We start from the raw sequence: 26570 nt of genomic DNA on the forward strand, positions 1-26570 counted from the left end.
ATACAGAAATGCAAAAAAAGGGGAAAAATAAAAGCATGACTAGGCTGTATCACTTCTACTTACAGAGGCTTTTACTGCTGAGCCAGTTGCATGCGACACAAACTGAGGTTAAAGAGCACAGAAGCTACTACATGCGTGACCACACCGTACAGACTGTAAAAAGCCTTGACCTTTGACCTCTTTTAACCCCTCTTAGAAACAGGCATGGTGATTAAAACGCCGATATTTATGGCTGCAGGACAAGATGACCTACTCTACGATCACTCGTAAAACCTCACTGGACCATCACATACTGCTGCAGGTATGAAGAAGTTGGTAAGCAAGCACCTTGTTAAAGGGCACATCACTCAGACCTGATGACATATGACGTCTAATGCACTTTGTCTGCTCAGATGTAGACGATTGGGATGACTGCGGGAGGTCCGCTGGTAATTTTAGAAGAACACTGGCAGCTCTGGCTATAGATTTTTGCCAGGGCAAAACTGACGCTGTGTTCTTGGCTAACCATACTGTCTGAAGGGTTAGCCCCACTGGGATAGAGAATGACATTTTTCAAAAGGAAAGTGATGCAGACAAAAAAAAAAACAAATTCAAAGAAAATATAAATAAAAACACAACATCTAATAAGAAATAACTCACTCAAACTTCAATGTAAAAACATAAGCAATTGCAGTAAAAACCCTGAAATGAATCCACCAAAACATGGAACTCAGTCAACAGGAGAGTTATTTTAGTGTTGGCCCCACTTTGCTTCATCACAGACTGGTATTTGAGTCCTTATAGGGAAAGCAGACATTTCCACGACTCGTTCTATAACGAGCTACATGAATATTTACATGTAAGACATGCATCAATATGATAGACGTTGATCTTGTTATTTATTTCAGACATATAAAGTGGTGTCGCGATTCTCAAATCCATGATTTGATCTGACTTTCAATTTCAGGCTCAAGTTTGGTTTCAATTTGTGACTATCGCGTCTGGATTTTTGAAGATCAGCAGATCACTGGATTAACACCCTGGCGACTGTCATATGTTTACTGTTTACATTTTCCAATGCTTCTTTAAAAAGATAAGGGTATTTTACAAAAGTGTATCTTTATCCTGGTGAATTTTAACAGGTTAGGGTTAGCCACGATCAAATCATATTAACCAAAAGTCCACAGATCAACGAAAAAATTCCAGCCTCCAGGGGTTCAACAATGACCAGGAAAGGTTGAAACTCAGTTTCAAAGTTCCATTTCTCAAAACTGTACCGAGCGAATCCTCTCCCCGAACAGATCAATAAAGGAAAAGGAAAATAAACCCAACATCTCCATGCTGTCTGAGTCCGTTGAACCTCTTCATTCACAGTGCAGCTATGTGACTTTTGCTTTGCTCTGTAGATGCATTTTAGATGAATGATTGCAAGTGCATTGTTCAGGAAATTTAGCACTGCTGAGTCAACTCTTGTTTCGTCAGTTAAATGCTTTTAATGTCGAACTACGACAGAGGGAAACGTTTGGTTTGCATTAGCAGTAAATCAACACAGCTCTCAACAGATAGTGAGCGTCCTCTCATGTAAAGATGTCGGGTGTACCGGATATCTCAGGTATTGTCACGGCCTTCTTAGATGGTGGGATGATTGTCGTTCCTGCTTTTGATTTTGATGACTGAAACTGAAGTGCTCGTATCGATCAATTTTCTATTTAGAATCGACATCGTGACACCTCTAGTTAAAAAAATAACCCCGATACAAAGCAGGGCAGTGTAGAGCTGACAGCTAACAAACCAGCCATCACTGATTAAAAATAACTACGCCTGATCAGTAACAACAACCAGGTGTTCACGGACCAACTACAGCTTCTCTGATATGGTGGTTATGTGGTGGAGTGTGTGTGGATGGACGTCACGGTCAGAGTTACATGACGAAGGCTAATGTTAGACTGGGCTGTAAGCAGCTCTGTGCTAACTTATAGGCCAGAGTGAGACCTCAAGAAACACACACACACACACACACACACACACACGCGGTGGGATGTGGGAACATACAGGGAGCCATACATGCTGGCAGTCAGTAGCGTATCGAGTGCTGCTATGATCAAGTATCAGACCTCCTGCATCTTCTCTGATGAGAGGAGTGAGTCTTCACCATACACCCACTAACAAGCAAACACTCACACAAACCCGCATCATGTGAAGGATCTGCTTGTGTGTCACTGGACCTCCCCCCTCCCCTCAACAGCCCCCCCACCCCCACCCACCCACCCAATCCCCCACATATTCACTCAGCACCACCTGCAGCCTGTCACCGCCTCGCACACACACACAAGTATACAAGGACACCAGCCGACGCGCACGCATCATCATGCACGGACACACAATCACTTAAAACATGCATGCTCGCACAGACGCCTTGTCACACCATCACTCACACACACAAACACGCGCGCACACACACACGGGGAGGCAGTGGAGGGTGGCCAGCGCAATCAGGGAGTCTGTCCTTGAGTGGAGTGAGGGATGCCGGGGTGCCACATCACCGCGGAGGCAGCGAGAACACACACACACACGTGCGCACACGACAAGCACAGACAGAGCGATAAACCACAGTAGGTCTATGCACACACACACACACACACACACACACACACACACACACACACACACACACACATGTACAGCTTATCAGAAAAGCTGGAAAGTCATGTTGAACATGGACTCGAATACAAGACAAATATTGATACTTTTCTGCATGTGTGTCATCTTAATATTCTCCTCCTACTCTGTGACATTTCAGGTTGTTTCCTTACAGTGATAAGGAATATAGCTGAACCCCCCCACACACACACACACACCACCACCACTACCTTCTGTAACCTTTTCCCCTTCTCTCTCTCAATTTCCTTCTTTTTCTGTATCTTCATCATTTCCACCCTCACGGTTTTCAATTAAACTCAAGGAATGCTTCATCATCTCACTTGATCCTCCCTCTACCTCTCTCCTCTCTTTGCCCTTTCAAACTATTTTTTTTTTTTTTTTAATTCTCTAACTTTTTCACCTTCTTTACACTTGTGGTTTACCGACTCTTTTCCTCTTGTATAGCAATGTGCCCGTTGACTCCCACTGGACACAGACCGTCTGCTGCATTATACCTGCAGCAGTCAAGACATTAGCAGACTAGCCTACTTAGTCAAATGTGAGAAGATAACCAGGGCTTAGTGGCTTAACACACACAGAATTAGTCCAGTACAACCAGTTGCACTGTTGGAAGTTCCTGACACACTGTGTATAAACAGCAAACACATACAATAGCTTGTTTTCCTTTATAATAAAACAATGCTTGAAGCGAGAGGAGAGGAGATGCAAGAAAACAAGGAGATATCACTGAAAGACGTAGGGAAGAATAGGGTTAGGAGGAAAGAGGTAAAAGGATGGAGGATATCAAGGAGAGGAGGACAGGTGCAGACAAATGGAGAAGAGAAAAGGGGGAGCAGACGAAACAAGAGTAGGAAATCAGGACACACAACCAAACAAACACTTTCAACAGTCGTCTACCCCTGGAGTAACAAGAATCACAGTGTTTGGGACTTCTGACAGTGAACTGTGTGTGTGTATGTGTGTGTGTGTGTGTGGCCTCCCTGTTGGACTGCAACGCACGTGACGGAGAGACTCATGGAACCGCAGAGCCATATTAGGGAGAAAAGAAAGAGAGAGAAACAAAGACACAGACTTTGTACTACAACCTCTGACCTCCCGGTTTATCTCTAAATACAGTGCCGCAGAAAGTGAACCTGCTTCTTAAGTGTGAGTGCGTGTTTTTCACGTGGGCGTTTTTGTGTGTGTGCGTGTGTGCGTTGCTGCAGCTGTGGCAACTACAAAAACCAGAATATGTGCGCGTGTGTTTGGAAGTGTGTGTTCCTCATCAGATGTGAAGCCGCGCGGGCTTTGAACTTCCCAGCTGTCCCATCAAAAGATCTGCTTCCTCTCTACATCACACTCCCTCTCTCTCTCTCTCTCTCTCACACACACACACACACACACAACACATGCGCTTTTATTTTGCCATTATGTTCAGGCTGGCCCACAAAAACACACTGAAATACACACACACACACACACACACACACACACACACACACACACGATAAGACAGAACCTGCTATATGCTGTGTGTACACAAACAGCACTGGAGCACACAGGGACACGCACCCACGCACACAAACACAATGTCCTCTATTATTTTGCCATTATGGCTCGGGTTGTCCACACATAATAAACTACAAACACACACATAGTGTAGTAATTGAAGAGCTTTTGGGGACATTTAATAAACTTAAGGCTGATGTATGGTTGTATGGTACGCCGTCACCTACGCAAGCAGCTGTTGCGAGCTTCTACATGTGGGCTGGCACATCTGCATTGCTGGCGGCGGTGATACAGCGGCACCCCGGGAAACACACAGACCCCTTCAGCTCACAGCTGTGGCTGCAGCCTAGGCAGAGTGGACAGGCCAAGGTGCTTACTGAAGAAACCGCAGCTCGCAAAAGATCCAAAATCCCAAAGATGTTCAGAGTACAATGGTATAAAGTATAATCGCTACATAAAAAATGTAATTTTTGCTCGATAAAGTAACTAACTGATTAGCATTAATAATTCAGCATTGATAGAATATAATATATACATGCAATACTCGGGTTTCAGTTATATTCGTTGTGAGAAACATGTTCAAAGAGCTTGAAAAAGAAGAGATGTTATTCCTTATCTCTCTCAGGTAGCAGCTGCTTTTGTAAATGTCCCTCGCTGTCACCATGTCTGCAGCAAATCTTTCACCTGGCAGGCTGGAACTGGCCTTCACATGCGCACACACTCACACACACACACACACACACACACACACACACACACACACACACACACACATTCGCACACGTACACTGGACGGCGCTCAGGTAGCCGGTTAGCTCTGAAAATGTCGCAGTAAATAACACAGGGTGGGACAGACAGCTGATGTGAGACCTTGTGTGTTAAGTGTGTGTGTGAGACCATGTTTATAGTGGCAGAACGACCTTCACGCCACCACCTCATTCTATTACAATGCTTCCCTCAGTCCCCCTTCATTTATACACACACACACACACACACACACACACACACACACACACACACACACACACGCACACATGACCAAATGCACTGTTGGGATGTGTGTGTGAGTTTTATTCGTGTCCTACGCTTAAAGAGCGCATGCCAGCAGCAACAGCTAAGGTTCAAAGGCAAACGGTGGCAACTGTTCAGACACACACACACACACACACACACACACACACACACACACACACACACACACACACACCACACCTCGCTCGAGGAAACACACACTCCAAGATAAAAGGGGATGAATTATGGACACACACGCTGTCACTCTGTGAATTTGCAAATTTGTGGGTGTTTGACGAGCTGTAAAATGTGTGTGTGTGTGTGTCTGTGTGTGCTTATGTTGTGTGTAGGATGTTCTTATGCAAGCGTTAGTCATCTCACCAGTCTTGACATTTCTTTCCGTATGAGAGGAAACAGGCAGATTTGCTTCCAGTCAATCACCAACCGAGCGGGATTACCACACAACCACATACAGTAGTGCAGAATCACTGCAGTACCACTGAGTGACATCGCTGCTTGTTTTTTTTGTTATAAACTGCAGGATTGAAGACTTGGGATACAGACTCATGTTACTGATGGCAGCTCAAGCCTTGTTACCCCCACTAACCTATAGAGGCTTTTGTCGCTAATATTTGAGCAGCCATAACTGACTTTACCACCAGGTCTAGTGTAGAATAGGTTGCTGTGAAACACTGTCATAATAACAAAGTTTAGATCATTTTGATTTGTGATGCTTCCAAAACAGCAATGTCCATCTCATCCTGCCCCCGTATCTAAAGCCAAGGACTTCTCCTTCCTGAGACTGTCTTAACAGTTCGTGGTAAAACTAGACGATGACTGAATGCTTGAATGTCCATTTAAGAAGTCTCATTATGGTTCGAGAAATGTTCCAAAATGGTCAACTACCATAGAAGGGCTTATTCAGCTTCCCTGCTAAAGTGTATGTACACAGTGCATTCAGCAGCTTTATACATACTTAAAACTGTAGATAGTAACTCAACTTAAAAATAAAGAACCAATAATAGCTCCCCAGGAACCCCATCAAATGCTGGCGTCCTGTGTGAGAGCAATATGCTGAACCCACTCTGCCACCAAGACTAATGTCAGGATTTATACTCCATCGGGACACAGACTTCTAAGCTTGGATTAAGACTTTTGGCTCTGACAATCACCACAGGCATAGGTCAGGAACATAATGCATACATGTAGATAGATGACAATTTCATAAACATTCTCTAAAGCTGACCATCGTCTCTGCATTTGGAGTGGATGATAAGAACCACATAAATTGTAAGTCAGTCAAATGTATCAAAACCAATACATGCATTTGATTTTTTTTCTTTTTTGTTTTTTAAAGCTGTAATATGATCAGAATTTCCTGGCAGTAACAATGTCACCATATGGCCATCTGCCTCATATTCATGTTGACTGAGTCGAACTGGAATCAGTTTGGTCCAGGGTCACAGCATCACCATCCAACCAGTATTTGCTTGCTTTGTATAGGAGAAGTATATTTTGCCTTCTTTTCTGTCAGATGTCCCCTTTGGATGACGTGATTTATGTTAATTGAATCTTCGGATCTGTCCCACCTACAAACTTACAAATTTTCAGAACTGCTTAAGTTGGGTCGGAAACAATCAGCACTTTATGGCCACTATTTAAGGGCTATGGACCTCCAAAATGGCTGCCAGGAGTGGCATTACATTACAGAGCTCTCTGTCCCTCTGTTGTACACCATGCTAAACCATCCAGGCAGCGGCAGCACTAAAAACAGGATTGGGCTTTTAAACAATTCCTGACGTAAAGCTGTGCGGCAGCGTCAGCACATCTCTGCATACGATATACTGTTGGTGTGCCAGGACATCTGAAAATCTGTATTGGCGCTGTGTCTCCCTGTTGCGCTGGTGGCCACCATACAAGAACACAACCAGAGAGTTAGGAAGCACAGAAAGCTCTAGAAAGCTTTTCTCCGCTGGTTTCCGAGGTGTTCAGCGCCTCATTCAGCTGCTGGCAACAGGGCTAATGAACCGGACCAAGGCTGCTATTCTGATGGGAACAAGGCATTGCACACACATAGACACACCAAGGGACACACACACACACACACAGGGTGACCATTCAGTCTTCCTAGTAGGCGGTCCACTACATTACCAGACAATATGGCAGTAACACCACCCAAACACACATAAAAACCACAAAAGAGAGAAAGTGGGCTCTGACTCTGACCTATACCTATCAAATAGCATTACCCAGTGTTCTGACACAGGGCCAAACGGGTAATTCCAACTAGCAGGATTTGTACTTAAGGGCCGATAGGGGCTAACCAAGGCTCAATCCTATTTCCAATTTGTGCTTCTGCCCCTCCTTCGAGTGCTCCCTTGCACCTCAGAACGGAGTCACAAGGGATAGTCGGTGAAATCTCCCCCTATGAAGTGGACGACCCCTCAAGACATAAGACATGTCATATATCAGTTGTTTATGTCAACAGATGGGACCAGACATGGGATCTTGCCCAAAACTCACTCATGTCACTACATTTAGATGGATCAGCAACCTGGACTATACAAGTGAAGGAGCCAAGCCAAACTAACCACAATATACAGAGTCTGTGTTATTAACCGGGTTAACCAGGGATGGTCGGGCCACCTTATTTTATTTACTTAAAGAACACTCTGAGGCCAATAATGTCTGGCTTGCAAGACTGGAACATCCAAGGCCATACAGGGCGAGGGAAAGTGGTCTTCATGTCTCCTGATTAAACAACGCTTACTCATTAGCATGAATATCAACTTCATGGCTATGAAGTGCTTGTCAACACGTGCTCATTGACCTGCTTAGCTCTGAAGGAGAAGACAAGGCTTTGCAGAGCTGTTCTTCACTCTGCTGAGCACTAAAATGGCCAAAACGGGCTTTCAGGACTCACAGATTAGCCTTGCTGAAATTGCAGGGCAAACAAAGGCCATAAATGGCTACATTTCAGCCTGGACGCCCACTACAGGGCGAAATGTTGCTTTTCTGAGGCTTACTACTGATTAGCTCGGTTTCCACTCGTGGGCTTATTCAACCATTAGTTTCCTTTAGTCCTTAGAAATAGATCAATGTTCTTTTACTGTGTGATGAAAACCTTAATTTTCACCAGAGAAGGCAAAGTGAACTTGAATATGCTTGTGACACTCCAATATATTTTACATTCCCGCTTCAGTTCCTAGAAAGGCGAAAATACATGCAGCTGATAGCAATGAGACCAAAAGGTCAGAGGTCTTTCCCTTTTTATTTTTCAGATAACGGCATCTGCTTTCCTCTCTCCAAATAATGGGACTCTTTCTTACCTCGCTATCTCTTTTACCCACTCTCCTCACCTGTCTGTCTCTTTTGTCTACTTTCTCTCTTCCTCCCTCAATCGTCCTCCTCCTGAAATCACCTGCAGAGGAATCGATAAGCTATCAGACCATGAAAACTCCCAGACTCCCTCGTTCTCTCTCTCTCTCTCTCTCTCTCTCTCTCTCTCTCTCTCTCTCTCTCTCTCTCTCTCTCTGTATTTCATGCTGTGTCAATTGGCTATCAGCCTGCCACTGACAGTGTTTGTGCTTCTCATCCTGTCAGTGTGTGCGCATGTGTGTGTGTATGTGTGTCATCAAACTGAATCCCAGATGTGATTGACAAAACATCAATCACTCACTTATGGTCACTTGCACTTGTCACTGTGTGTGTGTGTGTGTGTGTGTGTGTGTGTGTGTGTGTGTGTGTGTGTGTGTGAGTGTGTGTGTGTGTGTGTGCGTGTGTGTGTGTGTGTGTGTGTGTGTAAGTGTGTGTGTGAGAGAGAGAGAGAGAGAGAGAGAGAGAGAGAGAGAGAGAGAGAGAGAGAGAGAGAGTGCTGGTGAGCTGCTATCTCAAACCAGGCAGCTCTAAACTATTGGTAGAACGATATTCAAGCGAAATGCAGCGAGGGGGAGAGAGAGAGGGAGAGAGAGAGAAAGAGAGCAATGCTGACATCAAAGAGAAAGAAAACAAATCTGCAATAGAGAGAGAGAGAGAGAGAAAGACAGGAGTGAAAGGAATGAATACAGTAAATGGAGAGGAAGAGAGAAAAGCAGGGGGGGAAAGAGAGACATTGCCGGGGAGCAAAATGGGAGAGAAAGCAAATGAAAAGTGAAAAGAGTGAGCGAAATAAAGAGAGGGAGAGAGTTGAAACGAGGTCAGGCGCTGCTGAGAAAAGCACAAAGACGAGCAGAGCTGAGGGAAAAGCATGAAGCATGAGAGAGACACAGAAGAAGTGTGTGTGTCTGTGTGTGTGTGTGTGTGTGAAAGGTGTGCAGTGAGGAAAGAGAGGTGTGTCGGGCGAGACAGACAGTGAAAGGCTAGGGGCTTCAACACGCTGCACACAACACGTACACACAAACACACACACGATTTGCACTCAGTGCTGCTGTGATTGGCAGGCGGGTTTCTGAATGTGGTGGTGTGTCTGTGTTGTAGAGGAAAAAACACTGATGATACAATCAACTAACACCAACGGCTAACCAGCAGAGGTAGCAGAAGAGCTGGGATCACATGAGTAGTAATAAAACAATATAGATCAGCACTTTATTACCAACTCAAATGTGTCCTTAGCTTCAGATAGCAACGAATGCTTTGTCAGATTCTTAGTCTTGTTGTCATTCTCCTTTAATCAGCGGTTCCGCTGATTCAAATCACACATTTGCTGTCTGTATTACTCAGAGCAGGGTATCGATATCTTCTAACATTACCCAGCCTCGGTCAGCAAGCCCTCATGGCTGTCTTCATGCTTTTTCAGAGGTGTTTTTCTGCACAAGCAAGAATGAAACACAAAGGAGAAAATATGTGCTAGTATTTATTTTATGCATTGAGATGACGCAGCTCATCTTTATGCATCAGCACAAATCTCGGCTCCGTCAGCTGCCACACATGCCAGTTTTTGTTTTTTTTTGTAAACTCACGAAGAACCCTCGGTTGTTAATGCAGTGCAGCAACATGAAGAAGAGTTCCTACAGCTACAGATGATCCGGTGTGCAACGTTCAGACTCCCTAACGTTCAGCTATCCAGACTCACATTTGACATTCAGTGACCGGCTTGCTCATACACCCCCAAACAACCAAGTCTCTCACATACAGCCTTTGAAAGAGGCCTATGGATGCACACTTGTTCAAACACATACTCATTCAAAACACACTCACCATGAAAGAATTTGGCTTATTACCCATATTGCATCAGAGTACAGACATTCCTCCTGTCAACAGCACCCCCTGCTTCAGTGTGTGTGTGTGTGTGTGAGAGGGAAACAATGAATAGATAGAGAAGGAGTAACACACTACAGCATGGGTGCATCAATACTTTGACATAGTATGATCAACAAGACTCCGCTCGTTTTTGATCCACTGATGTGAGCAGGATATCCACTGCCTACAGACAGAGAGGCTGAAGGTGTGAAAGAGCAAGTACAAACAATTGCAATAAGTCAAGAGTGATGTGAAAACGTTTCCTTAACAACCTGAACCTGAATCTCCCCACGGGCAGGTGTGCAATTTTGTGATCACGGCAATTACTACAAGTTGTTGCATCAATCTCTGCAGCACCCGACAGAGCGCAGGAGAACTCCGATGAGTGTGACACACTCTCACGTGAAATGGCATCGTCATGCCCCTGAACGTTATGCAGACACAGACAACATGACCTAGCGAGATGATGTGATGTTTCTCTCTCTATAATTTTAAAAGATTTGCTCTTAATTACCAAAACTCGGCACTGATTGAAAAAATCGGTACCTCGCAGTATCTACATAATTCAGTCAGCATCCTTAAAAAGTAATGAGTCCCGTACCCATCCCTCATTATTACAGTAAACTTATTACAGCTTATCACTGTTTAACAGCTTTCAGTGATGTGATCAGCTTTTGTTATTTAAGTCCAAGGAAGTTTTTGATTTAAACAAAATGTCATAAGAACATTTTTATGTGATGTTGCACACAGTTGTGTGACATATGTCAATATTACACATCTAGATCGACCAGCCCAAACTGTTATTCTCAGAGAACAGCGTGTAATTGTGGTCGCTGAGCCTTTGGCGTATTACAGAGAACCCAGGTAGCAGGTCTCCACTCTTCATGCATGACGTGAATGTGAACGCGTGCATTGCTGTAAATATGTATGTGCAAGCATTATTCACGTGCGTGTAATGCCATATCACCCTCGCACTGAGTTCTGTGGTCACGCAAGCCTTGGGAAGTAGGTCAATGAGCAAGCGAGTGAGAGTGAGAGAGAGAAAGAGAGAGAGAGAGAGATGAATGAGAGAGAGGAGAGGGAGAGAAAATCATGACGGGATATAAAATGAGAGAAGAAGAACTAAGAACACACGCAACGGGATGAAGTGACAGTGGAAAGTTACCAAGTAGAGACAAGGATGTGTCTTTACTGGGAACATGTACACACACACACACACACACACACACACACACACACACACACACACACAAACACTCACGTCATGCCAAATATGGTGTGTGTGTGTGTGTGTGTGTGTGTGTGTGTGTGTGTGTGCCAGCGTGTTTGTATATACATCCCAAAGGACATTAGTGGCCTCACCCACCCTCTCTCACTCTTACTGCTACATGCAGGTAGAAGCCTGCTGCTTGCTTTCAGCCCACATGCATGACTCACACACACACACACACACACACACACCTCTAAACTTTCCATCACTAAGCCCTGCAGAGCCTGAGCCCATCACTGCAAGCCAACTCCACCCTAATGTGTTTATCATTATGAATTATCAGTGAAATTACGTTGCGTTATCAGGAGACTACATCATAATATCGAGGTTATTACATTTTGGACTCCCACAGAAAGGCAATTTATTAAGTTCTGATGAGTTATTACATTAGTCGGCAGTTACTAAGTTACTGCTTGTAATTCATAAGCCCTTTTATTTTGCAGGATGGAGATAGGATCAGCAATGGCGGCTCCAGCTGTGATTGAGCACGATCTAAAGCCACACAGAGGTCTTATAGTAATTATGATTGAACCAGAGGTCACGCACAGGTCGTAATGTGGCGATGTGACGGAGCACATCTGTGCCAAGAGACCTATTTATAACACACACTCCCTGCTGGAGCACACACAAATGAACAGGCACACGCGCACACACATTAATGCACCTTTCATCTGAGGAAGCAACAGCATCTAAAAATAACAACAAATGGCTTTTAAAGCGAGGGTAATGGACGACGAGAGATGGTTAGTGTGTGGGTGTGTATGAGTGTGTGTGTGCTGCTGCACTGAACCATATCAAATAACTTTGTACAGAATGTGATAGGTGGTGTTTCTGGGATAACTGCAATGACCGGTCGCCTAAGTGTGTGTTTGTGTTGATGTGTAAAAGTGCAAGTTCACACTGGTCTGTGCTTGCCTTCCCCTGGCACCTGGTTGCCACGGCTATGTGCCATGCTGGCATCTGTGTGTGTGTGTGTTTGTGTGTGTGTTTGTGTGTGTGTATATATGTGTGTGTATGTGTGTGCACGTGCCCTCTTGTGCTCATTTTCCCTAACCCCATACCATGGAAATTTCCTTTAACCTGTTCTCTCATTTACACTAGTGCCCTCGAAATCATACGCGCACACACACAAACACACAAACACACACACAAAGGGGAGGGTTCAGTAGTGTAGTCTACAGCTGAGATAAAATCCAACTGTCATTTTGTTGAAAAGATAAACAATTGGTCTCCAACTGAGTCACATGATAAGTACAACTACTACTACCACTATCACTGCGTGGTACAGTGGTAAAGAACCATCACTACCACTGCTGCTGATGGCACATTACTAGCTTGATACTGAAGGTACTTCCACTACTGCAACCATCACTGCCCTACTTCAATTAGTAATCATTATCTCTAGCTCTGATACCACTACTAACATAAAGGGATGGGAGCTGAGAAGCAATTCCAGATTGTCCAATCCATCAGAATCATTTGCCTCCAAGCTCATCAGTTCCTTCAATGGATGCCAACACTGATGAGCGGACAGTTGGTATCACATAACAATGATGTCAAGCTTGTTGAAGTCATGCTGGAGACAAAGAAAACCAAACGAAAACGACTGCTGTACCAACGTTCTCATTTCATCCTGACTCGATGGTGACAGACGGACTGTTGCTTGGAATCAATGAGAGAATCGATGAATAATTGGACCGATGAGCAGAATAATGGCACAGGTAGAAATAAAATCTGACCAATTCTGATCTCCACCGGTACAATTAGTAAAACTCTCATGACCCTGCAACTACCACTGCTGCTTTTTTCTTCAAAGATCCCTAATCCTAACCCTTATACTAACGCTTCTAAAGCCATCCACTACCACTATTGCTGCTACAGACAGTAGTGGCAGCCTACTACAGCTAGCGGTATAGCCGTTTTTGAGGCGGTCGTTTTAGCTGTAGTGAAATCCCTCCACTGAAACTACCAGGCACACACTAGGTTACTGTTAACCCAGTTTCTAGCTTGTGGGTAGTTGTTGTTTCGTGTCAGGATGGGGCTTTTGAAAACATATAGAGCAGGCAGCAGATGTTAGGAGAGAATAGCTGCCCATCACTAAATCACTGCTACTCATAAACAGTATCTCCAGCATTGATACTACTACAACAACAGCTCCAATGCCACTGCAATAACTCTTACTGGTCGCATTTTTGTAACCATTTATAACTGCTGATGCTTCTACTGTAACAATGAATACATGTATAGGAGTAGTACTACAGCAAGCAGATGTATGTCTGCTGCAGTATTTCTTCAAGCCCAGCACAGAACCAGTTTAGAAACTCTGCACTGCCCACGAATGCACCGCGTAATCCCTAACCTTGTGCAGCATGAGTCGTAATCACATTCAATAATCCTGCTGGACCAGTGGATTATTGGGAGGGAAAAGACATGCCGGTATATACATTTCTGTTTGGCAGGCACACGGTATGTGCGTGCGCATCAACGTGTGTCACCTCTCCGGTCCAGCAGGCTATAGTGTTGGTGTCGGGGGAGTGATGATGTGTTTGGGCAGCTGGGCGTGTGCCAATCCACGGTCCAGACATCTTTACAACTCGATCTGTCTGGCGAGTAAGTCGGGACGAGCCCCAGCCAAAACACTGGCTAAACGACAGGGAGAGAGAGGGGGAAAGACCGACGCTGTGGGCTGTGACGGGGCCCGAAACCAATATTGGAGCGGTGTTTAAACCTCCAGCGCTCTCACAACTCTCATTCATAACCCCTGTGTTTTATTACACTGTGGCACAGCGTCAAAGCCTCAATTTTAACAACAGCAGGTAGCGCCGAAGTCCAACTTTTTCAACGTTAAATTTTTGTTGTTAAAGTTTAACGGTGTGAAAAGTGTTGAAAAGCCATCGGAACTACCATTCGTTTGTTATTCTAATTACATTATAGTTGTTGTGGATTCCCTTGTATAAGTCAAGCATCACTGCAGTAATACGCTGTGCAATCCCAAGATTTTGAACATCCAGTCCCACCCACTTCGTTTATCTCTTAAGTGCTTCAAATGCCACTCCGTGTACAGATGTGGCGAGATGGATAACATCGGGCTCTGTACGACGCTATCATGTCGCTGTGGTCTCAGCATCCCTCTCATCTCATCTGCCTCTCATCTCCACAGATTTTAGAGAGAGACACGGCCCTCGGTGCACTCTTTCTGCCTTAAAATAAGACATTTCCCTGGTGGCTGCCCCGTGATAAATCAGGTAACTGAGGAGGAGAGCTTTAAAGAAATAGGGCAGCCAGCTAGCTCGGCGACCGCTGGGCCTCCACATGCCTCCCTACAAAGCCCTGAGCTGCTGGGTGAGATTGGATTCCCTCGCCTTCAACCCATTCCTATCTCCCTCAGGTGGTGCACCAAGCTATGGTGTGTGTGTGTTTGTGCGTATGTGTGTGTGTGTGTGTGTGCGTGCATGTGTGTGTGTGTATGTGCGGAGAATGACAAACAGCCCAATGCACATGTTGACACTATCAATATAGCAGCAGGGTCCCTGTGATGAATACAAATTGCAAGTAAAGGTTAGCTAAGGACAGATGGATACATGCACACACACATCTGCACATAAACACGAGTGTCAACATGCGTGCTCAGATAAAAAAAAGGAAGAGGGCCGCAGCGTGAGGGCCAATTCAGATGAGGGATGTATATATGCATCACATCCCTGTGGGGAGCACGTGAAATATATGCACACAACCATCCTGCACCGCTACATGCCATCTTACATCCACACAATAAGGGATCATGTTAACGCAAGGCCAGTTTGTTAATCCACTGAAGCGAAACCTTAAGACAATACATACATTCAATGCTGATGTTGGAGGTGAAGACAACGTCAGTGGCAGATTATACACATACATATGTGCTGATAAGAAGACAAACAGCATGCTGAGGTGGACGAAAAGGCAAGTAAAACATGGCCAGATCATCATGTTAAGAGGGCTGCAGATCTTTCTGGCCTCTATTGGGATTATCCACTTGGCTGAATGACAGTTTTTTATTGCGATTAAATGAATTTATCTAAAATTTCGCTGCTTTGGCTCGTCGACAAATGCCAAACATGGCCTATCTGCTCCAGGATTTTAAACCAGACCAACATGACCTCTAATTTGGAAAACTTTCTCTCGTATTACTGGATTGTAACTCCACAATGGTGAGTTCTGACAGTTTTCTATGCAAATGAGGAGTGGCAAGTCCCTCAAAATTCAACACTACTAGGACACATTGCATGGCTGCTTACACACACAATGAAGTGTGGAAATGGATCCGGTAGTCACATGCCACGAGACATCCACATGAAAGAAATGTTCAACATCCTTGTGGATTATGGAATAACACAGCATGCAGTGAAGTAGTTCAAAATGTACTCAAGTAAAGTACAAGCAACCCTTATAATAAACTGCTGGGGATCATCTTGTCCAGCACACAATCAAGACAATCGGTGACCCAGGCTATGCATTTTAAAACTGTACTAGAGTGAAATGTACTTGATAATATCTGCTTTGACTGTGTTATCAGTTAGTTTGTGGTCATTTGATTAAACAACCTTTAAATGGGATATGTGCCCTGCAAGCACTAAAACAATGAAGGCGTTAAAACGGGATTTTGACGGAGGACAGGGCCATAGAAGCAGATAATAATTCAGCACCAACCTTATTTCATATTCTCCTCAATGCAAACCCGATAACAAATGCACAAAATCCAGCAAGGCTCGCACATAATGATCGTGGAAGCCTTGTAAGGCAGCGAGCGCAATCATTTATCCAAATGACAGGGGCCAGACGCTGAACCGGCTCGCCGCCAGTGAGTCGCAAAAGGTTAAATAGTATGTAAATGATGATTTAACAGTAAATAACCAAAACGCTAACTTCCGTGTGGTCTGCTGAGCGTCTGAATGTGGCATAAAGATAAGAGCCATAAAAAGAGGAGAAAAGAAGAGGCTATGATGAGAGGTGATAACAGTGAATCACAGCTCTGACTGTAGAGTATATAATCTGTTTTAAATCTATAGCCTACAGAGAGAGAGAGAGAGAGAGAGAGAGAGAGAGAGACCGGGGAGGGAATAAGATGGAGGAGAAATTTACATCCTCACATCCCACTCCGGTTTGAGTTGCAGAGAAAACGGCAACAACCTGGAACATGGCGACCAACCGAATTGATTTTCATATAAATTAAGACGGCGAAAGTCAGATGATGAATACCTAATAGGACTCTCGCTCAACGGTCTCGCTTCTGCTGCTGAAATTTCCTCCCATCTTATCTGTTCCCTCTGCCTCTCTGTGTAAGACACGCAATGAAGCCACTGTGCATGTTGGACACTTTGCACGGTTGAGTGCTGCTCCACCTCAGGGGAAGACGAACTGTTTGGAAGATCCTGCCGCATGCATGCAGGATAGGATGCAAACTGGATTTAGGGATTCTGCTGCTGTTCCCAGTCTATAAAGAGCTGTCCTGTCCATGTCCTGATCTGAGAGCACTTTCTTTCACTGACACTGTGACCTCTGACTCTTCCTGTTCCCTCGTGCTCCACTCTGGAGAGTTGGAGTCGGATTAGTCAGTGAAATCTTGCATTAAATGTTATAAAGGAAGAAAAAGAGAACAACTAGCATTTTCCATTTCAGGTTTAAAAACCCTTGACTAAAAACAAGACTGTACGATCTCAGTCGCTGTAAATTAGGTCAAAGAGAAGCAGAAATAAGGCTCAGGTGTAGCCTTGTTTAGCCCAGTGCTTGGAACCACGCTGAAGGTAAGTGCTGCCAGAGCCTTTCTGTGCTCTGTGGGGGAGACTGAATATAAAGCCGATTAAAGAGAAGATGGAAATAACAAATTATCATGACGGAAAATCAATGTATGGATCGCAGAGATGATAATGTCCCACAATCTGTAGCAACAACTTAATTAATCTGGATCATATCTTTACTTGCTCTCTATCCTACACGTGAGCTGCTGCACAATTAATCACATTAAAATTTCAATTTGGATTCATATCGCCATCTCATATGCAATCTCAGTGAAATGGATTCCGCCATATTCGCATTAGCAGGGGTATCTGATGCATGAAATCAAGAGCGTTTAATCACTCCTGAGTTACATCAACAAGTGAAAAGTTTGAAGCAAAGACGTTCTCTTGTTCAGAGCTTTTTACAAAGCAAGATGTGTATGACAATATACATAGTTGCTGCATGACCTAATATTTCTGGCGATGATGAAGCCAACAAGGCTATAAAACTATAAACTGTGAAACAGTTTTCAGCCGACTGTACTAAGTTTAATAACAGGAGCCCTACGCATGACACCAGCACACCAGAAAAGATCAGATTACAGAAGCGCTATTTTTTATGAAAATTGTTTTCCTCCATCGTGAGAGATGATTGCAATCTCAAGTCTGAGAGAGAAAATCATTCTTATTTAACCCAGAGTCATGCAGCCCTAATGTGAGTCAGAGTGTGTGTAACTATGGCCTGTAACGCCAAGCAGGCCTGAGTGAGCAGCTGACGAATCACCACGCAATTAATTATTGAGAGACCCCTCACCTGCCTCTGCTAGCATGTTAGCTAGCAACAGCACACTCCAACATGTGACACACATGCAGTTTATCATTTTTGCTTACAGACACACACACACACACACACACACACACACACACACACACTCACGCAAACCCTGTGGGGGGGTCAGTGTCTAAGCCGGATGCCTGATGAACCTCAGAGGGATTTGGGAGGAAGCAGCCATATTCCCAGCGCCCACTATGACGCACACACACTCGCACACACACGCACAATGATCAACCACACATAAACAGAGATAACTACACTTACACAAACACACCTTGGTGCAGCGCCACAGTAACCACTAGTGATCAGCCAGGCCCCCACAGCGCTGGCTTTGGAAACATTACTCAGACCAGAGCCAAGCTTTTTTTTCTCTTTCATTGATTAACACTACAATTCTTAAAACAGAGGACATGCAATGACACAACAAGTATCCTGTGAATCCACCGGATGCAGACGGACAACCATGCATCTGACCGTGTCATGAACAAAATCCTCCTCAGGCTTTCAGATTTGGAACACTTTTGCTTCGCTCCAAATTGAATATTTTTAACTTTTTACTTTTAGTTCACACTGCAGCTACCTTTATTCATCCAATGGAGACACAAAAGAACGAATGCTCACAATTCTTTCACATCTTCGAGTGAAAAAGGAACACTGTTTCATTACCTGGCTACTGGCAGTGCTCTGTGGGCTAACTTTTGCAACCCATGTGCTACTCTGCCTGTCTGCACTGATAATAGAGGAACAGTGCTTAGTGCAACTTCTCTATTTGACTTAAGTGACATTTTTGGGCATCAAATGGGTATGACTGTCATGCAAAACTAAGCAATAACAATGTAATGTCAACTAGCTAGATAAAACCTCCATTTGGAGGCCATGTAGCCTGAAACCTTCTCCCTGCCCCTCTATGCCAACAAGAATCGTGACACCTTTCCACTTGGCTTGAACGTGCCGAATGGAGGGGAAAGGCTGACTGACTGGGGCAAGTGGTGGCACTGGTGTCTGCAGCAGCAGCAACACCGAGGGATGACATTTGATGTAGATGTGACCCTGACACTAGCCTACTAACAAGCTACTACTCAGAGCTGACCATGTGCATTATGGGTAGAAAGCTCACAAGCTCATTTTCTGCACAAATCTGATGAGATGTTTAGCTGAAATGAATCACCGATCTTTAAAAATCAGCAAAGAGGGGAACACTGTGCTTGCTACTGATTTTTTTTTTTTTTTTTTTTGTCAAGTCTAATTGTAACAGTAAACTGTACTCAGAGCAATAAACCTCAAATGGGGTGTTGAGAAATACATAAAGCTCATATTTTGTTTCTAAAACAAACAAAGAAGCTTCTGTCTCCAGCTGTATGACTGGATTTATTGGAAGGTCTGTTGTACAGTGCAGTTGGTCTCCCAGACCTATTTCAATGCTAATCATTGACTGGGTGTTTAGAGCCACTCTGGGTCCATCCAGGGGATTGACTCTGGGAAGATCAGGCCGACTTAACGTCAGCCACCACATCCTGCTATAACAGGACACAACCAGCCACAGGGCATATGCTAGTAAAATATTAGCTCGTCAGTTTTTCTGCTCTGCCCCTCGGTGTGCCAGTTAAGCAACTTTGTTCTTGAAGGGGAAAGTCACATACAAATTGAAGCACACAAGGCCATATTTACCTAAGACAAGAATACAATACAAGAAACATATTCATATGAGTAACCTGTGTGCTTTGAATCCAAGTGTGATTTTATTCTATTTTCTTCTCAACTTAGAAGTTCTGTGCAGGTCTGGAGGTCAAGACCTTGGGTAAAAAAAGAGTCGCAGCTGTCTCCTTGCAGGGGTCGTAAAAGTTTTTTATGTGCATCCAAGTTGTCCCGCTCCACTGTTCTACTGCAAGACTGTTGTCAACATCTAAGAAAAAAAAAGTCCAAATGGTTGATGAATTCTGGGATGTAAAGCCACTGCATCAATTGTGTTCTATTCAAAATTAATCCAGACTTTCAACTGCAGCTCCGCACAGCCATTAAATTAACACTTAACTGGAGGGCTGTGATAAAGAAAACACCAAGAAGAGAAAACAGTACCAGCCTCGGCGAGTAATAAGATGTGAGTTGGAGGTTGAAATAGATTGGTAATTGAAAAACTTTGGGAATACTTTTCAAGAACACATTGTTCCAAGACATCCACAAATAACTCACTACTTCCATGTTTGTCTCCTCTGGTGCCCCAAGGTACATGTTGCTATATCAAGTAGACTAATCAAGATGAAACACATCTCTTAAGTGTTTAAAACGTTAATTGCATCGCTGAAACGATGCCTCCAACGTACCAAATGGAAAAGCTAATAAAGCTTAAAGCCATTACGGTGCTGCTGGGTAGCCCTATAGAGCCTCATACTGTCAGTCAGCACTTTATCCTATAACCCCTGATGCCTCTATGTGTGTGCTCGCCCTCCCACACAACAGGCCCTCGGCTCTCGTCTTCAGCTATCACATGATCCTATCCAATTTCAGATCGGAAGTCACACGGTCCCCTACAGACCGCACTTGGTCTGATGGCTTGTACACGGTATATAAACCTCCCTTCTATATTTGGTCCTCTGGCAGACCGGCGCGTCACTGATGTAGACCAATAAATCCGATTTAAATTGGACAGTGACAGAGAAGAGTGAAGGATCCAGACAGCCAGGTAGACTGGCAGCCAGACAGACAGGTGTATAAATAACAAGGCTTTGAAGTTCCACCTGAAAGTGATGGATACAGGTGTTATTGGCAGGGACTGGGATTTGTACCGTGCCAGGGACAGACGGAAAAGACGGACTCGCTTCGATATATTTCATCTCACTGCTTCTCCGTCCACTGATTTGAGCTTTTTGTTATAGAACCCCTCCGTCTTCTTTTAGCTGTTTTATCAGTCATTCCTCGTTTTATCCCCACTCCTGTGTCATTATCTTCCTCGCGCTTTCTTTACGGTCTCTCTGAGTCGTGATGTGCAGCACTGCAGTGCAATGTGTTCAGCTTGCAGCCTTGCAGTGACTCACCTGTCCCTTCTGTCACTGTGTGCTGGACACACAGACTTGAGCTCATGAGCACCACTATAAAAATGAGCTAAAACACACACATTAAAGCTCGTGCTGCAGTTACATTTTTAGATGACAGGAGCATTAATATTTCAGGGCTGTATCTGATGCTGTTCTGCTGAGTGAATCACAGGGAGACTACAATAGATCGGCAATACTGCAACCTACATTGAGCAGGTGAAAGTTCAGGGGGTCAAGGCATTGTGTCAGTAGACAGGACAAAGGCTCTGTTACTGCTGTACTTTTAGTATGCCAGCAATAGATTTTAAAAGAGCTTTTGGCACTGAGAGAATGCAAAACGAAATCAATTAGACAGCAGCATTTTGTCATTTTAAACATGACATTTTTGGAAATCAGGACCATTCCAGTTTCCAAAACTTGCCTGTAACAGATTTAAAAAATTGCATTGATTCCATGTGCAATAAATCAACTTAAGACATAAGCAGTGGCTTTTGAGTAGTATCGTGTGTCTTGTTTGGCCCTTCAGGGGCTCCACAGTGAACACGATTACACCATCAGAGAAACCCACACAGTGTCTTTTGTTGTTCATGTCCCATGGTTAATTTAATTCTCTGAAAAAGTCACTTTTCCTTCAGCATCCTCTTATGATTTCATAACCTTTCTATTATCACTGAACTTTTTTGGACACATCTATACAATCAGAAATGAGATACAGGATTACACTTGTTTTTAACTGAAAAATGCAGAGGATAATATTTTAATTCTTGGCTGTAACTTGCTTAGAAAAAGGTCCGATGTAGACAAAAATTCACATGGACGTCTGAAACGACAAAGTACGTCTTTTTTTTTTTTTTCTTTAACTTCTTGTGGTTCTGCCCAAGTTCACAGTACAAAAAACACATTTTGACCGGCGTTTTTCGAAATGCTCTGGTACATTCATCCATTCTCATGCAAAGCAAGTGTGAAATGCTGACTGCTTAAATGAGAGTGTTGGGGGGAAAAAAAAAAAAAAAAAAAAAAAACATAATAAAAAAATACAAGAAAGTCACAACTCAAAGCCACCGAGGGTTGAATGCAACATGAGCTGCCTCTAAAATACAGGAAGATAAAAACAGGAAGGATCATGTTTGAATGAGAAAAAGACATGAAAGGGAGAAATTAGAGCAACTGTGTGTACAGTACGTGTAAGAGTGAGCACTAGAGGTAGGGACTGTATGATGGGGGGTGGAGGGGCAGTCACATGTTAGGGGGAGGAGGAGGAAGAGGGGGGAGGAACTGCCTGTCACTTGTCTACGTCACGGCAACGCCCCCCTCCCTCCCTCCCTCCACTACGACTCACATGACTGCAGCAGCCCTGTTCTGTAACTCCGGTCACGAGGATAGAGTAGTTTTACAATAACCAGCCGGCAGGGGCGAGCGGCATAGAGACACACTGAAAAGGGAGCGAGGGAGCGAGAAAGCCAGCAGCCAGTCCTAATAACCCTGAGTAAATATTAACATGCTAATGCTGCGTTTGTAGAAGAGATAACCTTATCGGGCTACACATGAAGAAAGAACTTAAGCAGTGATAAAATGTACAGTGTCCCCCCCCCCCCCCCCCCGTTCCTCATACACTCAAGTTGCGGTCTATCTTTCTCCCTTTGTGTCACTCAAGGACTTTGCAGCAATCGAGCATTGCAAGGAAATAGAACAGCGTGCATGTTACTCTTGGAATGAATATATACTTCTCCTTTGGTTTAACTTTAGGTAGATGTAGGGTTGTTTAAATCGTCTTGCTGCACACTGTCTGGCAGTATCATTTATATTCTATGTGAGGTGGCTGCGAGCCGTGTGCTGTTTGCGCTCAGAACAACAGTCGTGACAAAGATTTGTATGGATGCATCATTCCATCAAATGGAAAATGTCTGCAGTGTATCACTTTTACAAGGAATTGACTGATGTGGGCTTTTCAGGGCCGATACAATCAAGGAGACCATAACTGATATTTGAGACAGATGCACATTTGTGGTAATCTTGTTTAGGATAAAAACAGTGATGGAATGTAAGTGACTTTATTCAAGTACAGTTCACTTGAGCATTTATGTTACCTTATACTCCAACTCTACATGTATTTAATATTTTGGCTACTAGTTATGTCGACACCTTTATTTATTGGGGGGGGGGGGTCTGTTTTAAACCACAGTCTGATTTGTTGGCCACTGAGCACTGGAGCGTCTGGGTTAAAGGGGCCTGCTGAAGGGCACCTCAGTGAGTCGTAAAGAGGGTGGGGCACCCAGATTTATCCTGCCGGTCCTGGGTGTCGAACCGGTGACCCCTTCCTTCTCTAACCTTTGGGCTACCACTGCCCCCTGTTCAGTGCTGATTGGTCGCATGTCATAGCCAATCAGAGGGTGATGTGGGTGGGACAGCGAGTGACAAATAGGGTGTGGACTGAGAGAGGATGCTACATCACAGCCAAAGTAGTTCCATATTTAAATTGGATTTTGTTCTTATTTGATACAAAAAAAACAAAACAAAAAAATCATAGAAACTGATGTCTACAATCACAAAAAAAAGTAGAGTATCAGCCTCAATGATTATTAGGCAAGCCAATAATCAGACTATCCCCAACTTTGGCATCAGATTTCCTCAATAATAAACCTGACTACAGTGATTATGTGATTTAATGGGAGGTTATGATGGGAATATTACCACGAGGTATTTTGTGGCAATGACATGAGACATACTAATACCAGAATGTATAATAAGTGGGTATACAATAAATTCCTTTATGTTTATCAGTGGCATTTTACAGTTGACTGATGTCAAAGGACGACATGAATGCCACTGGCTTCATATATTATACTGTGGTATGACTAGAATGTGTAGTCTTAGTGTGAGCTCGTTTATTATGGAATGTTTTTGAAGCATTTGGTGCATTTACTTCCTGTGTGTGTGTGTCTGTGTGTCTGTGTGTGTCTGTGTCTGTGATGTGGAGGCACATGTCATGGCTGCACGATATAAATAGCCCACAGTCTCTCTGGGTCCCACCACACACTGAATTAACCTGTTCAAGCTGTCGATCAGCTGTGACAGATGCCCCCGCTTCCACACAAGCGCGCGCGCACACACACACCCTCCGATGACCACGCAACCAGAGCCTTAACAATCACCACGACGCAATCTTACGTCACACTGTGATGCAGTAACACCGGGGTCCTGTATATGCGATGACGTACAGTGTGATGGTCTTGCGCGCACGGTAATGATTACCGTGCGTGTTTCGGAAATGCAGTCTGCAGCCAAGAGGGAGACGGGGATTAGACTTGGAATTTTTGACCAGATCCCGTTCGGGAATCCGCGATTTCCTCTTTTCTCCCATGCACGCAAGAAAATGCATGTCAAACCATAAAATGTATGAGCTATTTCTAATAAACAATTCCTCCTGGACAGTTCGGCATGAATTTAACGTTCAAAGCATCACACCATTTCGATGAAATCTCAATTTCTATAATTGGTAAACACGACTCTCTACCGCCCTCGGCGGGGTACTTTGGTAGGAGATTAATCTGGGATTAACTGGAGAGCCAGTTCTTAAAGTTCCCATATTGTTTTAACAAGTGCTGCTTAGTTTGTTGGGTGTGTGCCGAATTCAATCAAAGATCCAATCCGTTCGTTGAAAATAATAATTCAGGTCTACGGTGATGCATGAACGCCCATGAGCAAGGAATCCTTCAATTGCAGAGATTCCCTAATGCAGTTTGGCGTCTTGCGATTTTTGGAAATTCAGCGCGAAATTCCCTTCTCTGCCACCCCACAGCAACGCCGAGGGTTAACGAACTACCATGCCTTCGTAAATTCCGGCCAAGGATGCGATGTTTTCTATTTGCCAAATCAAACAACCGTGTGAACCAGACACACGTTTTGTAACCGCTGCCTAACGATTACGCAAACGATTATGAAAACGCAAAACTGCACCAACTTTCTCAGCTGACTGAAACCCGCCGTCCCCTTCCCACTTGTTTCCTTTGGCAGATTGTCCGTCTGTTTAAATTGAGCGATTAACGTGATATTACAGGAATCGTCGGTGGGAGTTGCTCAACTTTGAAGCGCACCGAGCTTCAGCCTGCAGATATCCAGCACAGAGATCCCCGGTTAAACTCACCGTGCTGTGGCAAGCAGCTTACACTGGAGCGGATAAATAACATTACACAGCACTGGTGTATTGCAGAGCTTCCGCAAAACAGACTCTTTTTATTAAAACATCCGCTTCGATTCTACCAGAGAAATAAAGAAAACAATGACATCCAACCGTCCGGGCCATGCATCAACGAAAAGGGCATAAAAGTGTGTCTTTTCTCTGCACAACTTTTAAAACCATGCAGTCCCGAAGCCGTTGGATTACTATCATAAAGTCACAATATCATAATAGTCCTCAGGCCAAGTCCACGCGCTCAGAGCCGCACCACGTGTCCAAGTCTCCAGCGTTGAAATTAAAACTTCCCTCAAGATTGCGTCAAAAGTTTCCAAAGCGCCCCTCTGCATACCAAATCATCCTCCCGGAGCAGCAACACACCGGCTGCTCTCCGCTTCCAGCACCGACACTAACACATATTTTCGTTTTAATCCGTCAGATTCCCTCACTGCCCGTGGCTGATGACATTTCCTCCAAAAAACACGTGAAAGCCAGACGTCAAGACATAGTAGACATTCACACATACACACGCACGCAGACCGAGACACCGGGTCGCGCTTAGCCAGGGAGATGCTGCTGACACGCCGGGCGAGAGCCTCGCATCAACCGGGCACTGCGTGCGCCAGCGCCGGCGACGCGCTCGGACGCCCCCCGCGATGGATAGCCCAAGGTTCCGTGTATCCAAATAGGCCGGGGTCTTACCTGGCTGCCGGAGTTTTCTGTCAGGTAACTGAAGACAAAGGACGAGAGTTCCTCATCTAATAGTGGAGCGCAGTCCGCCATCTTCTAGTGAATGAGGAGCCGTGGAGTCAGAGAGCGGAGTATAGGAGGAGGAGGAGGAGCAGTGGGGGACGCCGCCTGCAGGGGGCGCATCTGTTTACACACAGAAACAAACCGGGACATAAAAAGACACGCGGTTCTCCAAAGTGGGGTCTGGGGACCTCCAGGGGTCAATACAGAGAGTCCTGGGGGTCTCATAAGAAAATGAGGATTAATTAAAATTCATAAGGACTGGATTAAAAGAACATAACTGCCACTAGAGGATAGATAGATAGCTAGATAGCTAGATAGATAGATAGATAGATAGATAGATAGATAGATAGATAGATAGATAGATTTTAAGACT

General features: G+C 44.3%; 1 protein-coding gene across 1 annotated transcript in view; it reads right to left on the reverse strand.

The window, feature by feature from the left end:
- The window catches only part of ppargc1b (peroxisome proliferator-activated receptor gamma, coactivator 1 beta), a 94874-nt gene extending 68579 nt beyond the window's left edge, over positions 1–26295 (reverse strand). Inside the window, exon 1 of the mRNA XM_037076985.1 lies at positions 26147–26295. Coding sequence (XP_036932880.1) covers positions 26147–26227 — 81 coding nt within the window. The 5' untranslated portion in view covers positions 26228–26295. The remainder of the gene's footprint in view (positions 1–26146) is intronic.
- Positions 26296–26570: the final 275 nt, after the last annotated feature.

Source organism: Acanthopagrus latus, chromosome 18, assembly GCF_904848185.1.
Source record: "Acanthopagrus latus isolate v.2019 chromosome 18, fAcaLat1.1, whole genome shotgun sequence".
Lineage (NCBI taxonomy): Eukaryota > Metazoa > Chordata > Actinopteri > Spariformes > Sparidae > Acanthopagrus > Acanthopagrus latus.